At 37.0% G+C, this 20,859-nt stretch overlaps 1 protein-coding gene across 4 annotated transcripts in view; it reads right to left on the bottom strand.

Annotated features, from left to right (window-relative positions):
- Window positions 1-1,518: 1,518 nt before the first annotated feature.
- Window positions 1,519-20,859, bottom strand: part of LOC138736603 (peptidyl-prolyl cis-trans isomerase FKBP1B) — a 42,744-nt gene continuing 23,403 nt past the window's right edge. For all 4 annotated transcript variants that reach the window (XM_069886386.1, XM_069886387.1, XM_069886388.1 and 1 more), the window contains 3 exons: window positions 4,785-4,897; window positions 4,157-4,315; window positions 1,519-2,977 (listed from right to left, as the gene is read on the bottom strand). In XM_069886386.1, coding sequence (XP_069742487.1) covers window positions 4,187-4,315; window positions 4,785-4,897 — 242 coding nt within the window. In that variant the 3' untranslated portion in view covers window positions 1,519-2,977; window positions 4,157-4,186. The remainder of the gene's footprint in view (window positions 2,978-4,156; window positions 4,316-4,784; window positions 4,898-20,859) is intronic.

Here is a 20,859-nt window from a genome sequence, read left to right on the forward strand (position 1 = left end):
CAGTTGAGTTCTTAGGTTTATACTACATCCTATATCTCATTAAATAGAACCATGTCATTACATTGTTTTTTTTCTCTCGCAAACCAGATATACTTCTGTCTGCAACTTAGGAGAAAGTTTAAACTTTTATCATATTGATATCCAGATGAGAAATTTTAATGAAATGGAAAGATGACTCTTCACCTAATCATATTTAAGACCTATTTAAGCTTGGAGAAAATTAGATACATATTAAAGATAGAAAGTTTCAATTTCAAAAGATGCGGGGCCCATTCATAGAATACTATCAACGATTGGAAGTTTTAAGAAGTTTGGATGCTCCAGAGATTCTCTGACTAGTGTCTGAAGGTCACAATTTGATCCATATCTTTACAACTTTTTCTACAAGGCAACTTTGATTAGAGCGAGGGGTAGATTTAGGTTTTTCTTCCTTTTTTTTGTTAAATATAGGTTTATAAATGGTTGTTATAGATCATATCATTAAATTAGACAGAACATACCCTTTGTTTAGATCAAGGGATTGTCAAAAATAGTTTTACTTATTTCTTATCCAGAATTATTTTTAAAGAAATATTGTTAAATAAACAATAATGTTTTTGATTTACATGTGATATGTATATGATATAACCTGTTATTTGTTTTATTAAAAGATTTGTGTGTAGATATATGTTAAACTCAATAAAGATATTTTAAAAAGAAAAAGGTTTGTACTATCCCAATAATTCCACTAATAATGATTGCTTTACATTTGGTTCTCAAGGTTAGATGAATTTAATGAGGAAAAAAAAAATCAAGGTAAGGAGAGATGAAGAATTTTCATTACCATACTTTAATATATTCCAACTTTCATAAAGTCCCAATTTTAAGATGATGATCAGTCTCACTGAATTTATTCTACATCCTATACCTCAACAAATTATTTTATTCCAATAACTACAAAAATGTCTATGCAACATTAAATATATTTTATTTCTAGAAACTTGTTCTTGTCTCATGGCCCATCTCCTGCAGAACAATCCCCAAATTATTTTGCCTGTTGTTTACAATGTACATCATTTCCTTCCAGGGTTCATGGACATTCTTGACAAATGTGCAGTTTGAGCAAAATAAAAGGATTCAGGCACATCCCAAAATCCAATAGTTGGACACACATTACATCCGTCCTTCAGAGCACCAACTTTGATGACTTGTTAAACGCACTGATTTATTTTGAATGATTCTTAAGACATTCCCCTCAAGTTTCTTGACCAACATTACCAAAAACAATTTGGTCTGTTATTTATGAAATTTTGCTATGTGGAGGTTGGTTGTAGTGTTAACCTACATCACAAAAATGACTGTACCTGTACTTCAAAAGTAATTAATAGCTGTAGAAAACTTTGGATTGTTCTCACAAATTGTTAGAAATCGGATTATTTTAGTTGGTAATTCCCTGCAAATTTTAATTTCTTAATCTCCAAAATCATTAAAATTTCAAAGATATGTTTGATTAATCAATGTCAAATGATTAATGCACAATTATGTAAAAATGGAGTTTTATTATCATAACCTTGCAAACCATGTGTTGTAAACTGAATGAAATAAGTACACAAGCAAAATATTGCAGAAGATATAAATCCAAAATTGAACTAGGAATTTCTGGAAATACTCAGCAGAAAAGAACAAAATGAAGATTCAAATACAGTGGAAGGGAGGAGAAATTAAATGGCAAAAAGAATGATGGTGCTTTGCACCCTATCAGATTTTGTTCTTTCTTTCCCATATCCATTCCCTGCATTTTCTGAGTTGTTGTTTTATCACCAGCTTTTTTTCCAGTCCTAATGGAAGATGTGGAATTGAAATGGTCAATTTCTTCAGATGCTGCCTGGCCTGCTAGTGTTTCTAATTTTTTTTAAAATTTATGTCTCTTGTAATCTTTTCCTCTTTATTTTTGATGCTGTTCGTTTTGAAGCTATATCCTGAGGAAGGTTGAGGCTGTCTTTCTCTGGTGTCTGGAAGTCTGATTGAGCATGGTACATCATAAAATTTGTTGATGCAAGTCATTTTTCTAGATTGTATGAAATGCCATTATCACTTGTTTCCCCCCCCCATTCAAAAGCCTAAATTAGAACAGACAGTATTGATTTCTAAAGCACAAGTTTGGAAATCAGAGAACTTTTGATGCAGTTGAATCTGAAACATAACAGGGAAAACAGAATGGCATACCTGCTGAGTGTTTCCAGCATTTCTGCTCTTTTTTATAAAAGCATAAAATCTTACACACATTTAAAATGACCACATTCTGGTTGATAAAACATATATTGAGCTCCACGTTTTCTAAAATCTGTTTGCAACGTGACATTTTTGTTTCATTCTGGATGTGGTTCACATGCAACATTTCAAAGCTTATGGGCTCAAGGATTTTGCCAGAATTTGATTACAAACATCAGTGATCTTTTCCCAACAGAAAGAAACATACAATTACCTGGCACTGTATTTTAAAGGTCAACATCAAGATTTTTTTTTATTTCAACAAGCAGTTAAGTTTTACACAAGTTCTTGCTTCAGTGTAAGACTGGTAATACAGGTTCTGTAGTTTCTTATGAATGCCCATTTATTTGAATTCCATAAAATCTTAGTAGGCTTTTTTTTTAATAAAATCTTTGCTATTCAAAAATTAGGCTAGACCCCAGTCAGGTCAACTTTGTCAAATAATTGGAAGTTATTCAAATTCATTAAATATTTCATGCAATTAAACAGACCAGAAATCAATAAAAAATTGAAATATGAATCTCATAAGCACATGATCTACAAATGAACAACACTGGCAGTCAAAACTAACAATTCCAAATATTGAGAGCAAAGTAAACAGATGTAGGTAGGTAGATAAGTATCATTGGATCTTTTTAATCAATATCATAAAATTCTTCTAACTGGCTTCTTGAGCCATTGAAGATCTATTCCACAGTACTGAAACCCAGAACTCCCTATGTCATCCCTTTAAAAAAAAGAGAAAAATAAAATTACTATTTCAATACGTATCATCTCTCATTTATTTCCACCATTGCAACAGCAATATTTTATTCCAACTAGAAAAACAACAATTTTATAGGTAAACAGGACTATTGTTTAACTATGTTGCTAGGTGGAAAAGGCAATGATCTTGTGCCAATACAGTTGTAAATTTTACCATGTACCCATTTGTCAAAATTTTCACCTTTTAAAAATCTTTTCTGCAAGTTCTGAACCATTAATGAAACATGCCCATTGTTCTCTGATAAAGCGACACACTCCAGTGATTATATAGAAAAGCAGAATGGTGATCACTCGATTCTCATAATGTTGCACAATAAAAACAAGTGCACCAAGGAAAGAATGTAGACAATTGAAATATCAGATGATTTTCAGAAGAATACTAACTTCATCACTAGGAAAATATATTTTAAGGTTAATCATGTATATGGTACCTGCAATGAACTGTACAGGGAAGCTGATATGAAATTAAGTAAATGTACATTTCTCTTCAAATTTGTCACCAAAAACTTAAGCCCGCATCCATGTCAATGTCATGTTACCAAAACAGCTGACATGTACCAGTGCAAATGTACAAAAAAAGTGTTTTTTGTAAGGTTAGAACTGTGAAGGCATAGTTCCATAATATAACCATATAACCATATTGCTTACAGACAAAATCTGCTTTCAAAGATCCTAAACACTTCTGTAAAATGTAATAGTGCTGCTATGTATTTAATGGTATCAAGTATAATCATAAAATTCTACTCAAGACAAATGACTTATCAAGCTAAGGAATCTTCAATTTGAATCAATCAAAGTTTTCAGCCCAGAGGACCATAATACCAGTTTCAAAATCATTTTGGTTTATGGGGTTAATTTAGATGAAGGATTGAAAGAAATTGGCTCATCAAGCCCTTTGGCCTTAGCGTTTCAAAGTATTAAGTCCATTATACAGTATTACCATTACACGATCTAGCACTCTTCTTGGAAAATCAAGGCAGCTTCTGTAATTACTTCCCAGACATTCTATTGTCCCCCAGGCAAATGGCCAGGCATATTTTAAAGTGAATTGCACATAAAGTAATTATTTAAAAGTTTCAGATCAAGTTCAATACTAATTTATACAAAGAAAATATCAATAATGTTATAAAGGATTACTTGCCTTGCAATTAAATATCAATCAAGGACATTGTCACTCCAACTTCAGCAGTTCTACATCAAAGATAAGAGTGGCATTGGCTGGGATTACTCCAGGATGGCCTGTCGCACCATATGCCACGTCAGGGGTACAGGTCAGTTTTGCCCTTTGCCCCAAACTCATCTGATATTAAAACAATTTTGATTAGTTGAATTCTCAGTTTGCATTTATTTGTTTCCCACTACTTGCATATGGTAATAATAATGCATTAATACTATCATACACAGCAGAAAACTGACTCGTCGTTGGCAAACTGCAGCTTCTATTTTACACTTTGACATCCTTTTCAAAAATACTAAATCAGGCTATAAATTTCATTAAACTTTACCAGTCTACTGCAAACCCTTCATTTTGTGACTGCTCAGCCCACACAATCAAACTGAAATACTTCTAAATGCTGCATTTTTAAATTAGATATGCATGCTTGATGAATATGCTAGACATCTGTCTGGTATTTAATGAGACTCCAAATGGCCATGAAATTTTTACTTATTCAGCTACATAGAAAGATAGTAAAAACTGTCAGCTGCAGCAACTATAATGGATGTCTGAACTTATGCAAAAGCAAAATATCTGGCAAACTAATAAATACCTGTGCTACACCATCCTCCCAGCCTTTAATTACTTCCTTTTTGCCAATTTTGAACTTGAAAGTCTTGTTTCTGTCTCTGGAAGAGTCAAACTTCTTTCCATTCTGGAGCATTCCTGTAAATTACAAACTCAAAAACTTAAAAACCATGACAGCCATAAGAACATTGACAACAAGGTTAAAACCTAATGGACTTAAATTTATTTACAAAGATAAGAAAATTTAATGTTACCACCAAAATACTTCCAGGAATTGTATGCATCCTTACAAGCACGATTTATACAAACAAATTAATATGCCAAGCTTTTGCACTGCTCAATTATCATTTTTATACTTTCTCATAACTTAGCATTTGTTGGGGATCAAGACTCCTGTTTACATTAAGTCTTTGTTTAATAATATAATCTTACATTTTCAACCAATATAGTACGAGAGTTTGATTGGTATCAAGGATATGCGTCACATTTTGGTAATTGATAATTTTTAATTCCCCTCTCAATATGAATTCTATTCCATTGGTTTAAAATATGTTTCAATACAGAAAAATCTTCAGTTCTTTTAAACGACTCATTATTCCATTTATACAAAATTAACAATGGAATAGTTTCACCAATTTTATTCATTTCTATTTGAATCTAAGCTGGTTTTTCATCCCGTTCATAACAGGAGGACAAAAACCTCAATTGAGCTGCTTTAAAATAATTCTTAAAATTTGGTAATCTTCGTCCACCCTGATCAAATTTCCACATTAATTTTTCTAAACCAATTCTTGACATCTTACCTTTCCAAAGAAATTCACGTATTATTTTATTCAATTTTATTCAACTTTGTCCTTTCACTTTGAATAATTCTTTATTTGATATTTGGTAGAGTGAAGGTTTACAGAGAATAAAAGATTGTTTCTTAGGATCTTTTTTTTTAAACTTTTAATCAATTTAAAGATAAATACAATATATATAATACAATTTTTGCACATTATCAATTAACATTGTATTTGAAAAAGAGACTGGGAGCAGATTTGAGACTCCCTAAACAAAGTCAATTTGAAGACATAATAACAGATACATTTATTGTTAAGAAATTCATTATTAATATGTATATAAAATTACAAGAGACTGTAAAGAAAAAAAGATTTATACAAATCAAAAATCCGATGGGAGAAAGATTTAAATATACATATTCAGGAGGAGATTTGGTCAAAATTATGTTATGAAAGTGTTACGAATACAGTAAATGTTAGATATCAAATGGTTCAATATAATTTTCTTCATCAATTGTATTAAACTCCACAGAAGTTAAATGGACTTAATCCTGATTATTCAAATAAGTGCTTTCGATGTGCCAAAGAAATAGGGACTATTTTTGCATTCAGTGTGGTCTTGTGAAAAAGTGGAAAGGTTTTGAAATGAACTGAGTTTATTATTAGGGCAAATTATAAACATAACAATAGCAAAGGCTCCAAGAATATATTTACTTGGAGATATTTATGAAAAGGATAGAAAATTGAAATTGGACAAGTACCAAGAAAATTTTTGAAGTATTGCAATAGCAACTGCAAAGAAATGTATAGCGATATCATGGAAAGATGACAGAGAAGTGTTGTTAGGTAGATGGTGTAATGAGATGCAAAATTGTATACCTTTGGAAAAAATTACGTATAGTTTAAGGAATCAAGTTGAAAATTTTTATATCATTTAGATACCATATATGGATTTTATGGATAATTTTCCATTCACCTCTTTTATCTTATCTACTCCTCTTAATTAGTAATTTTTAATAACAATTAATGATAGTATATGCTAGTATTATTGTATATTAAATGGTAGGCATTTCTTTCTTTCCTTTTCTTACTTTTGGGTGGGGGGGATGGGGAGAAAAATATAAAAGTTTTTTTTGTATCATTGGCGATGGATATTTGATTAATGTTTTATTCATTTATTTTCCTGTCATGTTGCAAACAATTAAGTAAAATTTTAAAAAAGGATATGCGTCACACATGGGCAAGACTAGAGGGCAGCCTATTTAGTTCTGCAAGTCTCTTCTACCTTTTATTGGCACACAAATATAGATTAACACGTGAAACATGGTTTAACATAATGCTGTGGAACCATCTTCCTGGAGGTGGTTCCACAGTATTATGTTAAACCATGCCAGCTGAATAGGATATCCAGAAGCAAGACAATATTATAAATAAAGAGACTGAACAGTAAGATGATTTCAGTAATACTCTAAAATACAGGTTGGACCTCTCTAATCTGGCGCTCTGTGGTCCAGCAATTCCCATGGTCTGGCACGCTTTGAATCTGGCACCATTTGTTTATGGATCTGCCACCAGGGCAGCACTAATAGAAGTGCTAATGTGCCAAAATCTGTTTACACTGCAGTTGAGTGTTTTGTTGAATCAATCCTGTAAATTTCTTATATTCAGCTGTAGTTTAGCACTTCAGGATGTCATCCAAGAGGAGCAGAAGATGGTGCTAATGCTAATAAGTGTCCCACTTCTGTTTTCAGGCATTTTCTGTGGTCTGGCAATGGCCAGGTCCCAACGTTGCTGGATTGAAGAGGTACAACCTGTTCCATTGGAATCTAAACTGGAAGATTCAGACTGGATGGGTTTAATGGCTGTTTTCATCTTTGTATTGATTTTTCTTTCTTTAAAAAACATCTCAGAGGTTAAGTCAAAATAAAACTATTGATCTCATTGGCCCTGATAGTATGACATGAATTTGAAATCTCTTGTTCCAAAATTTTACCAAAAAACTTTTAACAAATTATTTTCAATGTGCTAATTTCTTCACCAGAATTCAAGAATGAGCAGATCTAAATAATTTCTTAATAATTTGCTACATAATACAGCCTCAGTAATGTCTTTTACTTATATTGGTGAGTTCAATTATTTTCATTTTGAGTCATTAGTGGTTTTGTTTCATATTCCTATTAAATATTCCAATACTGGTGAAAAGAAAAACCAAAATGGTTTCATATTTTTCAAGTGAAATAATAGAAAATATATAGCTTCAAAATTAGAGATGAATTAATTCCTTAAGGGTAAGTCATGCTTGACTAACCTTCTGGAATTTTTTGAGGATGTGACAAAGAGGGTGGACTCGGGAGAGCCAGTGGATGTGGTGTATTTGGACTTCCAGAAGGCCTTTGATAAGGTACCGCACGGGAGTCTAGTGGGCAAGATCAGGGAGCATGGTATTGGAGGTAAGGTGCTGACATGGATAGGAAATTGGTTAAGAGATAGGAAACAAAGGGTTGGAGTAAATGGGTCTTTTTCAGAATGGCAGGATGTGACGAGTGGAGTGCCTCAGGGATCGGTGTTGGGTCCTCAGTTGTTTGTAATTTATGTTAATGATTTGGATGAGGGGATTATAAATAACATGAGCAAATTTGCAGATGTCACTAAACTGGGTGGCGGTGTGGGGTGTGAGGAGGATGTAAGGAAAATGCAGAGGGACTTGGACAGGCTGGAGGAGTGGGTGGCTAAATGGAAGATGAATTTCAATGTGAACAAATGTGAGGTTATTCATTTTGGGGGAAGTAATAGGAAAGCTGAGTATTATTTAAATGGAGACAAGCTAGGGAGTGGGGAAGTGCAAATGGATCTGGGTGTACTTGTTCACCGGTCACTGAAGGTTCAGAAAGCTGTGAAGAAGGCAAATGGAATGTTGGCTTTCATAAAGAGGGGATTGGAGTATAGGAACAGAGACGCCCTTCTGCAGTTATACAGGGCCCTGGTGAGACCCCACCTGGAGTATTGCGTCCAGTTCTGGTCTCCAAACTTGAGGAAGGACATACTAGCTATAGAGGGTGTGCAGCGCAGATTTACAAGGTTAGTTCCCCGGGATGGCAGGGTTGTCATATGCAGCAAGGCTAGAAAAACTGGACTTGTATCCATTGGAGTTTAGAAGGATGAGGGGGGACATGATTGAGGTATACAAAATCATCAGGGGGATAGACAAGGTGAAGTCTGATTACTTGTTCCCAATGATGGGGGAGACGAGGACTAGAGGGCATAGTTTAAGAATACAGGGTAGGCCCTTTAGGACGGAGATGAGAAAGCATTTTTTTACCCAGAGAAGTGTGAATCTGTGGAATGCTCTGCCACAGAGGGTGGTAGAGGCGGATTCGCTGACTATGTTCAAAAGAGAGTTAGATAAGACTCTTGTGGGTAACGGAGTTAAGGGTTATGGGGATAAGGCTGGAAAGGGGTACTGATGGTAATGATCAGCCATGATCTAAAATGGCGGTGCTGGCCCGACGGGCCAAATGGCCTACTCCAGCTCCTATTGTCTATTGTCTATTGTCTATTAATTTTTCAAAACAAATTCATTAAAAATAATTCCCCCCACTGGTAGCCCCACACATCCATAAGGAAAACATGATTAGCTCCAATTATCCAGAGTATGATTATTTAGCATTGAAACATCAGTAGGCCATTGAACATTGGCTTTACAGTAGCAACATTCAGGTTGCTTTTATATCAAATCTCTCTTCCATGACTAAACAAATCCTTAGAGTATTAGAAGATAACATTCACTTCATATACTGTGCTCAGCATATTTGTTCATAACCATGTAAAATTATATTGCTGAAAAACTGTACGAATGCTAACCTACTTGTACAGAGCTGACTAAAAATCTAGGTCATAGTTTTGCCTTTGGTTGTCTGACAATTTGCAAGAGACATTGAAAAGCAATACCCTGGATCCTTAATATCAGAGAAAAAAAAAATCACCCTCAACTTCATTTTTTTAAATATAGAACCAAATGTTTTGGGAACAATTATTTCCAAAGATGTTCTGTAACATAGATTTTACATTAAAAGCAATTTAAGTCCTAATGAGGAAAAAAAAATCAGATTGCATCCTTAACAAAATGAACAAATTTACTAATAGAAATAAAGGCACCATGAGTCAATTTAATTTCATGGACTAAATATTTTGACAATAATGTTAAAACTTTTCTATTAATTGTAATGGTACACGCATGAAAACAATACCAACTATTTTCTGCAATGCAAAATATTTAGATGGAAATTAATTCATTTTACAGAGTATTTGAATAGTGTGGAACTACTAAGTAAGTTTAATGCTGGTAACCAGATGGAGGAGAATTGATAGGAATCTATGTACATTTAGACATAGAAGATGAAAATAGGAGGAGTTGACTATTCAGTATTTCCAGCCCACTCCATTTTTTTGCACATATTAATATCCAAATACAGGAAGTGACAATCAATATTTAAATTAGTTATACATGCTGCAAATTATATCCCAATAACCCATCCACCACCTCCCTCAAATAATAGTCCCAAAAGAGAAAAGACAAAAGAAAAAAAAAGAAAAAAGATAGAAACAAAAGTATAGAAAAGTTAGAAAAAGGAAAAAAAAATCTGGTTTCCAAAACATCCTCACTATTCAAAGCTGATTTGACTCCCCTTCCCATTCCCACACTCATGCATGTCCTTATCCTTTCCCACTGCCACAGTAAAGCCAATAATAAAATTTGAAGAACATTTTATATTCTACTTGATAGCATACAACTCAATGGTATGAATATTTAATTTTCCAATTTTAGTGGTTTCCCCTTGGCCATGTTTATTTCCCATACCCTTTCTTCAAGCTTGCCATTTAGTTCAAGATTCAGTATGACAGTGATGTGAGCAAATGGGTGACATTTTTGTATTTCCAGTTATTTCCTTTATATCAGAAGTTTATAGAATTGACATACTTGGTGACTGACTCATCTGGGTGTGATATCTTAACATTTACTAGAAATTGTGTGGTTTTATAAAACTATAGGAGAAAATGTTTCATCTACAAGCCCATGCTGCCCAATTGCACCCATTTAACTTACAGTCTCAAACCCTCAAACCCATGCAGACAGTTAAGGGTAAGAGGGCAAAACTTTAGGAGAAATATTAGAGGATCTTCACTCATAGAGTGGTGGCAGAATGGAATGTTTTTCGGATGAGATAGTTGCGGCAGGGTCCCTTCTGTCATTTAAGAGAAGGTTGGATGTGTACATGGAGGTGAGGGGATTGAAGGGATATTGGCGGAGAGTGAGAGGATTGAGCTAGTGGAGTTGTTCTAGTGAACCGGTGCGGACTCGAAAGGCCGACATGGCCTGTTTCCGCTTTGTAAATGGTTAACTTCACTTGGTTCATCTCTCACAACACTCTCCCTTTCCTCAATCTCTCTTACTCCACCTCAGAAGATTATACTCTTGACAGATATCTTACACCAACTCCCACAGCTACCTCAACTACATCTCTTCTCACCCTGTCCCCTGTTAAGGATTCCATTTATTTATCTCAATTCCTCCATCTCTGTCGCATTTATACCCAAAATGAGCTCTTCCATGCCAGATAATTAGAAATGCCCTCCTTCAAACAATGTGGCTTCCCCTCTACCACCATCAACTCAGCCCTCACCTGCATATCCTCCATTACCCACACATCTTCCCTGGCTCCCTCTGCCCCCACACTTAACAGGTCAGGATTTCCCTCACCCTCACCTACCAACCCACCAACCTCTGCATCCAACATATCCTTCTTTGCCATTTCCATCACCTACTACATGATCCCACTACCTGACACGTATTGCCCTCTCTTCCTTCCATACGGACTGCTCCCTTGTCTTCTGCTCCCTCCTCACCAATCACCCCCTTGGCACTTTTGACCAGAGGAGATACTTCACTTGCACCCATACTCCACCTCCCTCACCACGATTCAGGGGCCTAACAGTTCTTCCAAGTGAAACAACATTTCATGTGAATCTACAGAGGTCATCTTACAGCATCCAGTGCTCCTGTTGTGGTCTCCTCAACATCAGAAAGGCTGGAAACAGATTGGGAGATTGCTTTGTTGAGCTCCCCGGCTCTACTGCAATAGCTGTGATGGCCACCCATTTCAATTCTATCTCATTCACTTTCTGACATGTCTGTCCATGGTCTCGTGCACTGCCAGACTGAGACGACCTGCAAATTGGAGGAACAACACTTCATCTTCTATTTGGGCACCCTCCAACTAGACAGCCTTAATATCGAATTCTGTCAGAAAATGACCCCCCCCCCCCCATCTTCTTCCCTGTCTCTTCTTTTCCTCTAGCTGTCTCTTTCACATCTTTCCTCATATCTGTTGGTCTGTACTCCTCCCCCTCCTATTCTTCCCAGTCTTTAATTCAGATGCTTGTCTTTCTTCACATACCTTGAGGAAGGGCTCAGGGCTGAAATGTTGATAATATATCTGAACCTCCTATGGATACTGCAAGAACAGCTGAGTTCCTCCAGCATTTCTGACAACATTCCCTCCTCACCCTTTGATGCCACCTGCCCATCATCTCCCCATCTACCTATCACCAACCAGTATCCAAAGCACCCTTCCTCTCACATCCATATGCTGGCTATTTTCCTTCTGCAATGCCCATTGCAAAGTCTCGACCTGAAATATCAATCACTCTCCTACCTACCAAGATATTGCTTGACCCACTGAGTTCTTCAAAATTGTTTTTTTTTGTTCCATATTTGTGCGCCTCCTCTATGTATACTGCCAATGTGAATCAATTTTTTTTTGAAAACCTAATGTTTAAACAAGCAATTTGTCCTTAGTTTTACATTTCATGATCTGAAAATGTGTGACAACAGATAATTGGATGGACAATAGTTTAATGCTTCACCAGACAAAAACCCTGTCACACTATTTGGAAAAGTGAAGTGACCTTAAATTCTTCTCTAAATTGCTGTTCAGTAAATAGGATAGTCTGGACAAATATCATTAATTAAGAATTAATAATATTTAACACCAGTGGCTGATACATTATATCAAAAATTGTACTATGCAGTTCTCAACAGCCAACTAAAATCAGAATTCCACTTCTTGGATTCTTTCCCACATAGAATTCTTTCATCTAATATCAAAATTATATTAAAACCATTGCTAACTCATACAAATAGAAACAGAATGGAGATCTCATACACTGTCTGATGTATTATATCTTTAAAAAAGACACCACATGAGAAAGCTAACCTAACATCTGACAGCTTTGATGTGGTTCAAATTTGGTGACTGGCTGCTAGCAGCAAAATATGCACATGGATAATTAATCTTTCACAAACGAATTTATCAATATTAGCCATTTAAAAAAAAATTAAACATAGGTGAGGCCCACATTATAAAAACATTTCAGTTATGCTTTCATGAATCAAGGCTCTTCTGCAGCACTTGAATTATTATTCTTATGTACTGCAATGAGTCGCTGAGTGTTTCTTTTTTTCTTTCTTTGGCTTGGCTTCGCGGACGAAGATTTATGGAGGGGGTAAAAGTCCACGTCAGCTGCAGGCTCGTTTGTGGCTGACAAGTCCGATGCGGGACAGGCAGACACGGTTGCAGCGGTTGCAGGGGAAAATTGGTTGGTTGGGGTTGGGTGTTGGGTTTTTCCTCCTTTGCCTTTTGTCAGTGAGGTGGGCTCTGCGGTCTTCTTCAAAGGAGGTTGCTGCCCGCCAAACTGTGAGGCGCCAAGATGCACGGTTTGAGGCGTTATCAGCCCACTGGCGGTGGTCAATGTGGCAGGCACCAAGAGATTTCTTTAGGCAGTCCTTGTACCTTTTCTTTGGTGCACCTCTGTCACGGTGGCCAGTGGAGAGCTTGCCATATAACACGATCTTGGGAAGGCGATGGTCCTCCATTCTGGAGACGTGACCCATCCAGCACAGCTGGATCTTCAGCAGCGTGGACTCGATGCTGTCGACCTCTGCCATCTCGAGTACTTCGACGTTAGGGATGAAAGCGCTCCAATGGATGTTGAGGATGGAGCGGAGACAACGCTGGTGGAAGCGTTCTAGGAGCCGTAGGTGGTCTCTGAGTGTTTAATCTATAGGTATTGACCTGTTTTTCCTGATTCCTGATGAAGAGCTCAGGCCTGAAGCATTAGTCACCTTTTACTTCCTCTGGATGGTGCACAACCTGCTGAATTTCTCCAGCATTTTTGTGTATTGCACTTGACCCCAGCATCTGCAGATTTGGCTTAACTCCATTTGGATGGAAACTCACCTGGAATGGAAGATCAGCACTCTCAGGAAACTGATGATCAAATTAGCAGAAACACGAAAGTCTGCAGACGCAATGACTGAAGTAAAAACACAAGGCTGGAGAAACTCAGCAGGTCAATCAGTGTAGTTTTATGAGGCAAAGATAAAGATACATAACCAATGTTTCAGGCTTGGTCCCTTCATCAAAGTATGATCAAACCAGCAGAGTGATTTAATATCCAACAAGAATATCCATCCCACTGCAGATATCAGCCCAATCTTTAGCTAAATTTTAATAAGAGAACCTACATATCAACAGATCACAACATGGGAAAAAAAGTGAAAGCCATGATTCTCTATATTACAGCCATTTGCATTCTCTGTATATTGAGCTTTGACAAGTAAATTTATTTGTTTGCAGATGCAGAATATTTTGTTTTGATGAATGTTCACATGGAATTGACTATGTCCTCAATGATACATATTTGTTTTTCCCTCCCCTGGTCTGGCCTTAATTTAAATGTACACATACAATATAACAAGAATATTTGAAATGTGCAATTTCTCGACTGAATTTCTCCCCACAGTATCAAGGGTGCTCTTCCACACTGCACTTTTTGATTCATTCACCAAGCTTAACTAGCATTTTAAATTGATACAAGTTGAAAAGCAGGTGAACAATGCACACATAACTTCTGTAGGTCTCTGAAGCCCAAAAAAAAGATTAACAATAGGTCTGTGTGTAAGGTGCATCAAATTAAATGATTCCTCAGAGGACCAAAAATCCATGAATATAAACTTTCCAAACTACTACATAAATGTACATTTAAGCTGTGCCAATTCAAACACAGCATTTCACTGTCGAGTTGAACAAGGAAATCTGCAGACGCGACGATTGTAATTTACACAAAAATGCTGGAGAAACTAATGTAGCAAAGATACCTAAAGAACGTTTCGGGCCTGAACCCTTCAAAGTATGAGCAAAAAGCAGGCAGGTGCCGGAATAAAATAGTGGTGGGAGAGGAAGGAGCACAGGCCCACAGGCGAGAGGTCATAGTTGGCTATGGTTGGAAGGGCACAAGAGAAAAAAAGAGGAAAAGTGGTAGTGGGAGGGGAAAGCTCTCTGAATGGAGAAGGAAGGGGGTGGAGAACTGGAGGAAAGGAATCCAATGGATGGGAAAAGAGAGAGAAGGGAGAGGTCTAATGGAAAAGGAGAAGTTGATGTTAATGCCTTTTGGTTGGAGATAGGCCTATTAGGTTTCGCTCCTTCAATTTGCAGGTGGCCCCTGAAAGTGTATGAGACTGTGGACAGACATGTTGGTGCGGGAGTGGGGAGCAGAACTGAAAATAGAGCGAAGTTGCTCAACAAAACGATCTCCCAGCCTGTGCTCAGTCTCTCTGTGTGCATCAGGAGTTCAGTAATGTGCAGATCTGTTTACTTCTGTCCATCCACTCAAGAATTGTCTAGAAGATTTAGGAATTGCCATTTTAAAATTATTTGGATGGGGCATTCAATCGGAAATATTTTTGGTTTACTAATAAAAAGATATTTGTACTTATTCATTTACAATATAATTTGTTAAATTTTGCAGATATACCACACCCTGTTTATTAGATCATGTAATAATTTAATAACATGTCATTTCAAAATAAAATGCTTATCCTCCTTCCAACATACTTAGCGATAGGGAAAAGAGGCAGGTTTTAATCTTGATAAGGTACATGTAGCAAATCTGAAGTTCTTAAATTATCAGCCTAAAAGAGTCATTTTAACTGACCATTTAACAAATGCTAAAAAAGCATTGGGAAACAGATAATTTTATAAAAGTATGTTGCATCCAGCAAATTTGAGTGACAATTTTTTGTTTGGAAATTATTTAGTCTTCACTTCAAAGATCTTGTGAAGTTCAATAAAAGCAAAGATAAATTCAAAAAGAACCAAAGGACTTTCAGTGCCCAGAGGGAGAAATTATATCCTGTGCCAGCCAGTTGTATGTCATCCATCAAGCTAATGTCTTAAAAGAAAATGTATCCATATTTTTCCCTACTTTAGTTTTTCTCTGGTCGGTCTGATGGATAACAAATGAAATAGAATAAAATACACCTTTGCGCTTTAATTTTATTGATTTTTTTAATCCTTTCCTGCACAAAGATATCAATATTATCAAATAAGACAATATACCCCAGCATATAAGTTTACTACGGTTTGTTACATGCTTATTAGTATACAAATTTAAAACTGCAAATTCATATCATATGTTAAACCTGTTAATCAACAATCTTTTAAAGAAATTCAGATCATTGAAGTCCATCCTGTGATATTATTTTCCATGTCTGACTAAATGTATTTACAAATCAATATATTAATTAAATTGTTTTATATGTTGCAGCTTTACAGTGTGCTCCTGTTCATGCCTGCTGACCCACAAATGCAATGCCAGATCTAGCTCTAACCGTCACCAAGTTTGCAGATGACACGACATTTGTTGGCCTCATCAGCTACAATGATGAGTCGCCATACAGAGGAGAGGTGGAAAATCTTCTGAAATGGTGCAAGAATAACAGACTGAGTCTCATCGTGGACAAGATAAAGGAGATGATCAGAATCAGAATTTATATTCATGAAAAGTCATGAAATTCGGTGTTTTGTGGCAGCATCATGGAGCAAACATTCATATATAAACCATCTTACGATAGTACTACAAATAAAAAAACTAGTAGTGCACAAAAAGTAAGGCAGTGTCTTTGGTTCATTGATTATTCAGGGATCTGATGACAGCGGGGAAGAAGCTGTCCTTGTGACATTGAGTGCTCGTCTTTAGGCTCCTGTACCTTTTTACCCAATGGTAGCAGAGTGAAGAAGGCTTGGCCTGGGTGGTGGGGGTCTCTGAGGATAGAAGCTGCTTTTTTAAGACACTGCCTAATGCAGATGTCCTCAATGAGTGAAGTCTGGTGCCTGCAATGATGTGTAGGCCAAGTTAAAAACCCTCTGGAGTTTATTCTTGCCCTGAGATTTGGCACCTCCATACCAGGCAGTGATGGAACCAGCCAGAATTCTCTCCAAGGTACACCTGTGGAACTTTTTGAGTTTTCGGTGACACACCAAATCTCCTCAGACAACTCACAAAGTATAACTGCTGGCAAGCTCCAGAACAGATCCTCAGAGATGTTGACACCCAGGAATTTGAAATTCTTGACCCCCTCCACTACTGAACCCTCAATGAGGACTGGGTCATATTCCCCTGACTTCCTCTTGAAGTCCACAATCACCTCCTTGGTTTTGCGCAAGGTTGTTGTCCTTACACCATTCAACGAGCTGTTCTATCTCCCTCCTGTACGCTTCCTCATTGCCATATCTGATTCTGCCGACAACTGTGATGTCATCAGCAAACTTGTAGATAGAATTTAAATTGTGCCTGGTCACACAGTCATGGGTGCATAATGAGTAGAGCAGTGGGCTAAGCATGCATCTTTGAGGTGCACCTGTGTTGATAATCAATGAGGAGGAGATGTTGTTTCCAATTCGTACTGATGAGAAAGTCAAGGATCCAGTTGCAGAGTGGGGGTACAGAGGCCTAGTGCTTGTAGCTTCTTGACCAGCACTGAGGGAATAATGGTATTGAAGGCTGAGCTGTAGACAATGAAGAGCAGCCATATGTATGAAGTGCTGTTTTTGAGGTGATCCAGAACTGAGTGGGGAGCCAGTGATATTGCATCTGCTGTGGAGCGATTGTGATGATAGGTGAATTGCAGCTGGTCCAGATCTTTGCATGGTATGTGTTAATTCTAGCCATGACCTGCCTCTCAAAGCTTTTCATCATAGTAGAAGTTTGTGCTACTGGGCAGTAGTTGTTGAGGCAGCTAACACTACTCTTCTTGGGACCAGGATGATTGATGTCCTTTTGAAGCACCTCTGTCTGCAACAATGAGAGGTTGAAAATGTCCATGAACTCTTCGGCTAGTTGTGATTGTGGATTTTAGAAAGACCATAGATGACTATCTTCTGCTAAACATTAATAGCTCAGTAGTGGCGAGAGTAGAGAGCACCAAGTTCCTTGAAGTCCTCTTAATAAGTGTCCTATCCTGGAAACATAATACCTCCTCACTTGTGAGGAGGCTGGGGTTATCAGCTACCATTCTGTCAGCTTTTTACAGGAGCTCTATCACAAGCATCATGGCTGGCTGGATCATAGTGCGATACAGGTGCTGTCAAGCATCGTAGGAAAATGCACAGAACCACAAAAGTGGCAGAGAGGATTAATGAGGTCTCTCTACCACCATTCTCCCTACCCCCCCCAACTCAACGAGTAGTGGCTGTTGTTTAAAAAAATCCTTCAAATTTGAGACTACTGTATTATGCAATCTTGAAATTAACTTTGACAGAGCAGAAAAGTGGTAGATATTTTTTGCACTGTGGTACAATCGCAACCTCACACTCCAGACACCACCAGTGCTGTAAATGTGGTGTTTGCATGTTTTCCCTGTGACCATGTTGGTTTCCTCCAGCTGTTCTAGTTTTCATGCACATCCCAGAAGCGTTAGAATTGGTGGGTGATTTCCTTTTATAACTAGTCCCCATTTTGTACATGAAGTTTGGGAAACATAGCAAAGTATTGAAGGCATAGCAGGGAGAACAAAATAGGTTAGAGTTTGACAAACATCAAAATGGATGTTCAGTGGTCACGTGGACTTGGTGGGCCAATGGTTCTGTTTCCATGATGTATCTCTACAACGGTGATACAAAACAAAGTGTTTTAATCTTGTAAAGAGGACTGCTGTAGAGTCTTCTAACATCCAAAATAACTGAATCCAGATGAGGATATTATATTTTTCATGCAGCATATAATAAGCCAGAAAAAAAACTTTCAAAATGAAATTGATCAACCACAAATATACGAGTACAGTACAATGAGAGCGAAGAGATCCCAGATTAATAGGGCAAACTCATAATGAGCTGACATTGACAAATTATCTCCATTTATTTCATTCTATGACTATCCTTGTGTACATATATTAACAATGATCATTTGAGCAGATCACATTCATATAGTTCTAGCCTATTGTTCAAACTTTATTTGCCACAATTCTGAAACCCTTCATCTCACTTTCAGCAGGAAATCACACTTTAATTTTTTTTATTTAAACACTTCCTGTGACTATTTTCAATTAATCAGTTCCACAAATATATGATCCACCTTTTTTTTTAAAAAAAGGAGGGTTTTGGCCCTCCAGCATTCTGCATCACCCTTGAATTGTTTCCCAAAATGAATAATTCTAAATGAAAATTCTATTTCTTTCAAAAATGTGGTTCCTTTTGGGTTGCTGTGGAGGAATCCTTAATTTCAAACTGACATGTACTTTGATTTCTGTTTACCTCACAAATCACATACTGTAATTGATCCTATTATTACTTAGAGAAAAAAAAACCAATTAATACACTGGTTAATTATCAGAAATTTTGAGCAGATTTAAGAAAAAAGAATAGGCATTGCTGCACATAACTGCAACCTGCTCTAAAGCAAATACAGTAAAATCCCCATTATCCAGCACCGATGGGGATCACTGATGCCAGAAATGAGAATTTTGTGGTTGACTGAGACTTACTCTTCCAATGCCTAACTAATACACCATTTAAAGGACAAAAGACAGTTCAAAATGCAAAGTCATTTGGGAAGAAAAAAGGTATTGTAATCTTTAATTATTTAAAGTTCACTTTCATCAAGTAATTCCCATAACTTACAAAATTTACTTTCAAACCCTGGTCACTGGTGCTGTAACAGTGTGGGACAAGACACTACACTAACTATTCCACCATCATAATTATCTCCCTCCCCCAAGTTTACACATAAAGCTTTACTAATATATTAAAAACTAATAAAAATAAAGACCCTTACTAGGCAGGGATAGGGAGACACTTTGGGAGAGTCGCCCCAGCGGCAAGGATGGCTATTCATCCTGGGCGTTGCCATTTCATTCCAATGCAACTTTATTGAAACTTTCTTCAAAAGACTACTGCCGACAGGGCACTCCTCTGGCTGAATGTTTGCTCCCATCTTCACCAAGGCAACCTGACTCACCCCCATACAAGTGTTCTGGTCAGGCCCTCTGCGCACCTTCCTCATGCTGCCAACCCAACTCACCTCCACGCAAGAGTCCTGGTCAGGCCCACGGCATACTTTTCTCATGCTGACAACTCTATTCACCGCCACGCAGTGACAACAGCAAAAAGAACATGTGCTCATTTAGGGGCATTGCTAGTTTGGAGGGGGAAAGCCTATGTACCTCCAATGAAGTCTCAGCGCTCACCCGCAGTGATGATTTGCCCAGTCTTTTTATTTGAATTTATTTCTTCGGTTTTTTTTTTGCCTTTGTTGTTTGAATTTCCACTTGAGTGAATTCTGAATAATGGCTGTCATTCACTGAAAACTGATTTCTTTTGCATTGCACAAGTGGATGAATTCTCAGTGTACGCTGCCAAAATCCTTCAAATTTTAAAGGAAATAATGGGTTATTCTTCAGCTTTCTCCATTCAACACAGAGATTCAGTTTTCTGATCCTTTCACAATAGTTGTAACCTTGCAGTTTATTTGAAAAACTGGTAGTCCACTATCTGCACTCGGCATCCATTTTCCACAATGTTATGATCCACAATTCATCCTGCCACTGGAGAATGCAAACAGGAAACAGAAATGCTGGCCTATGATGTACAAAAACCTCATCCAGTGAAGTATAACTCATTATGATAATAAAAAAGAACCCAAGTATGAATTAGTCACAGACATAAATCTTACATAGTTCAACTGCTTCCTCCTAAGTTTAATGTTTCATAACAAAACAATTTTCTTACTGTTATCAGCTACAGAGCAGAATGGGATGCAAAGAACAGTCATTTTGAGGCAGAGTAAGGATCACAGGATGTCACTTGCTAAAATTCAAATGCAATCAATGACTTAGGGCATCCTGTTATGCAAAATATCAATGTTGATTTATGTATGTGTGGGACAAAATATACAGTTAACTTTCTGCCAAACAATGGACAAATC

Source organism: Narcine bancroftii, chromosome 6 (assembly GCF_036971445.1).
Source record: "Narcine bancroftii isolate sNarBan1 chromosome 6, sNarBan1.hap1, whole genome shotgun sequence".
Lineage (NCBI taxonomy): Eukaryota > Metazoa > Chordata > Chondrichthyes > Torpediniformes > Narcinidae > Narcine > Narcine bancroftii.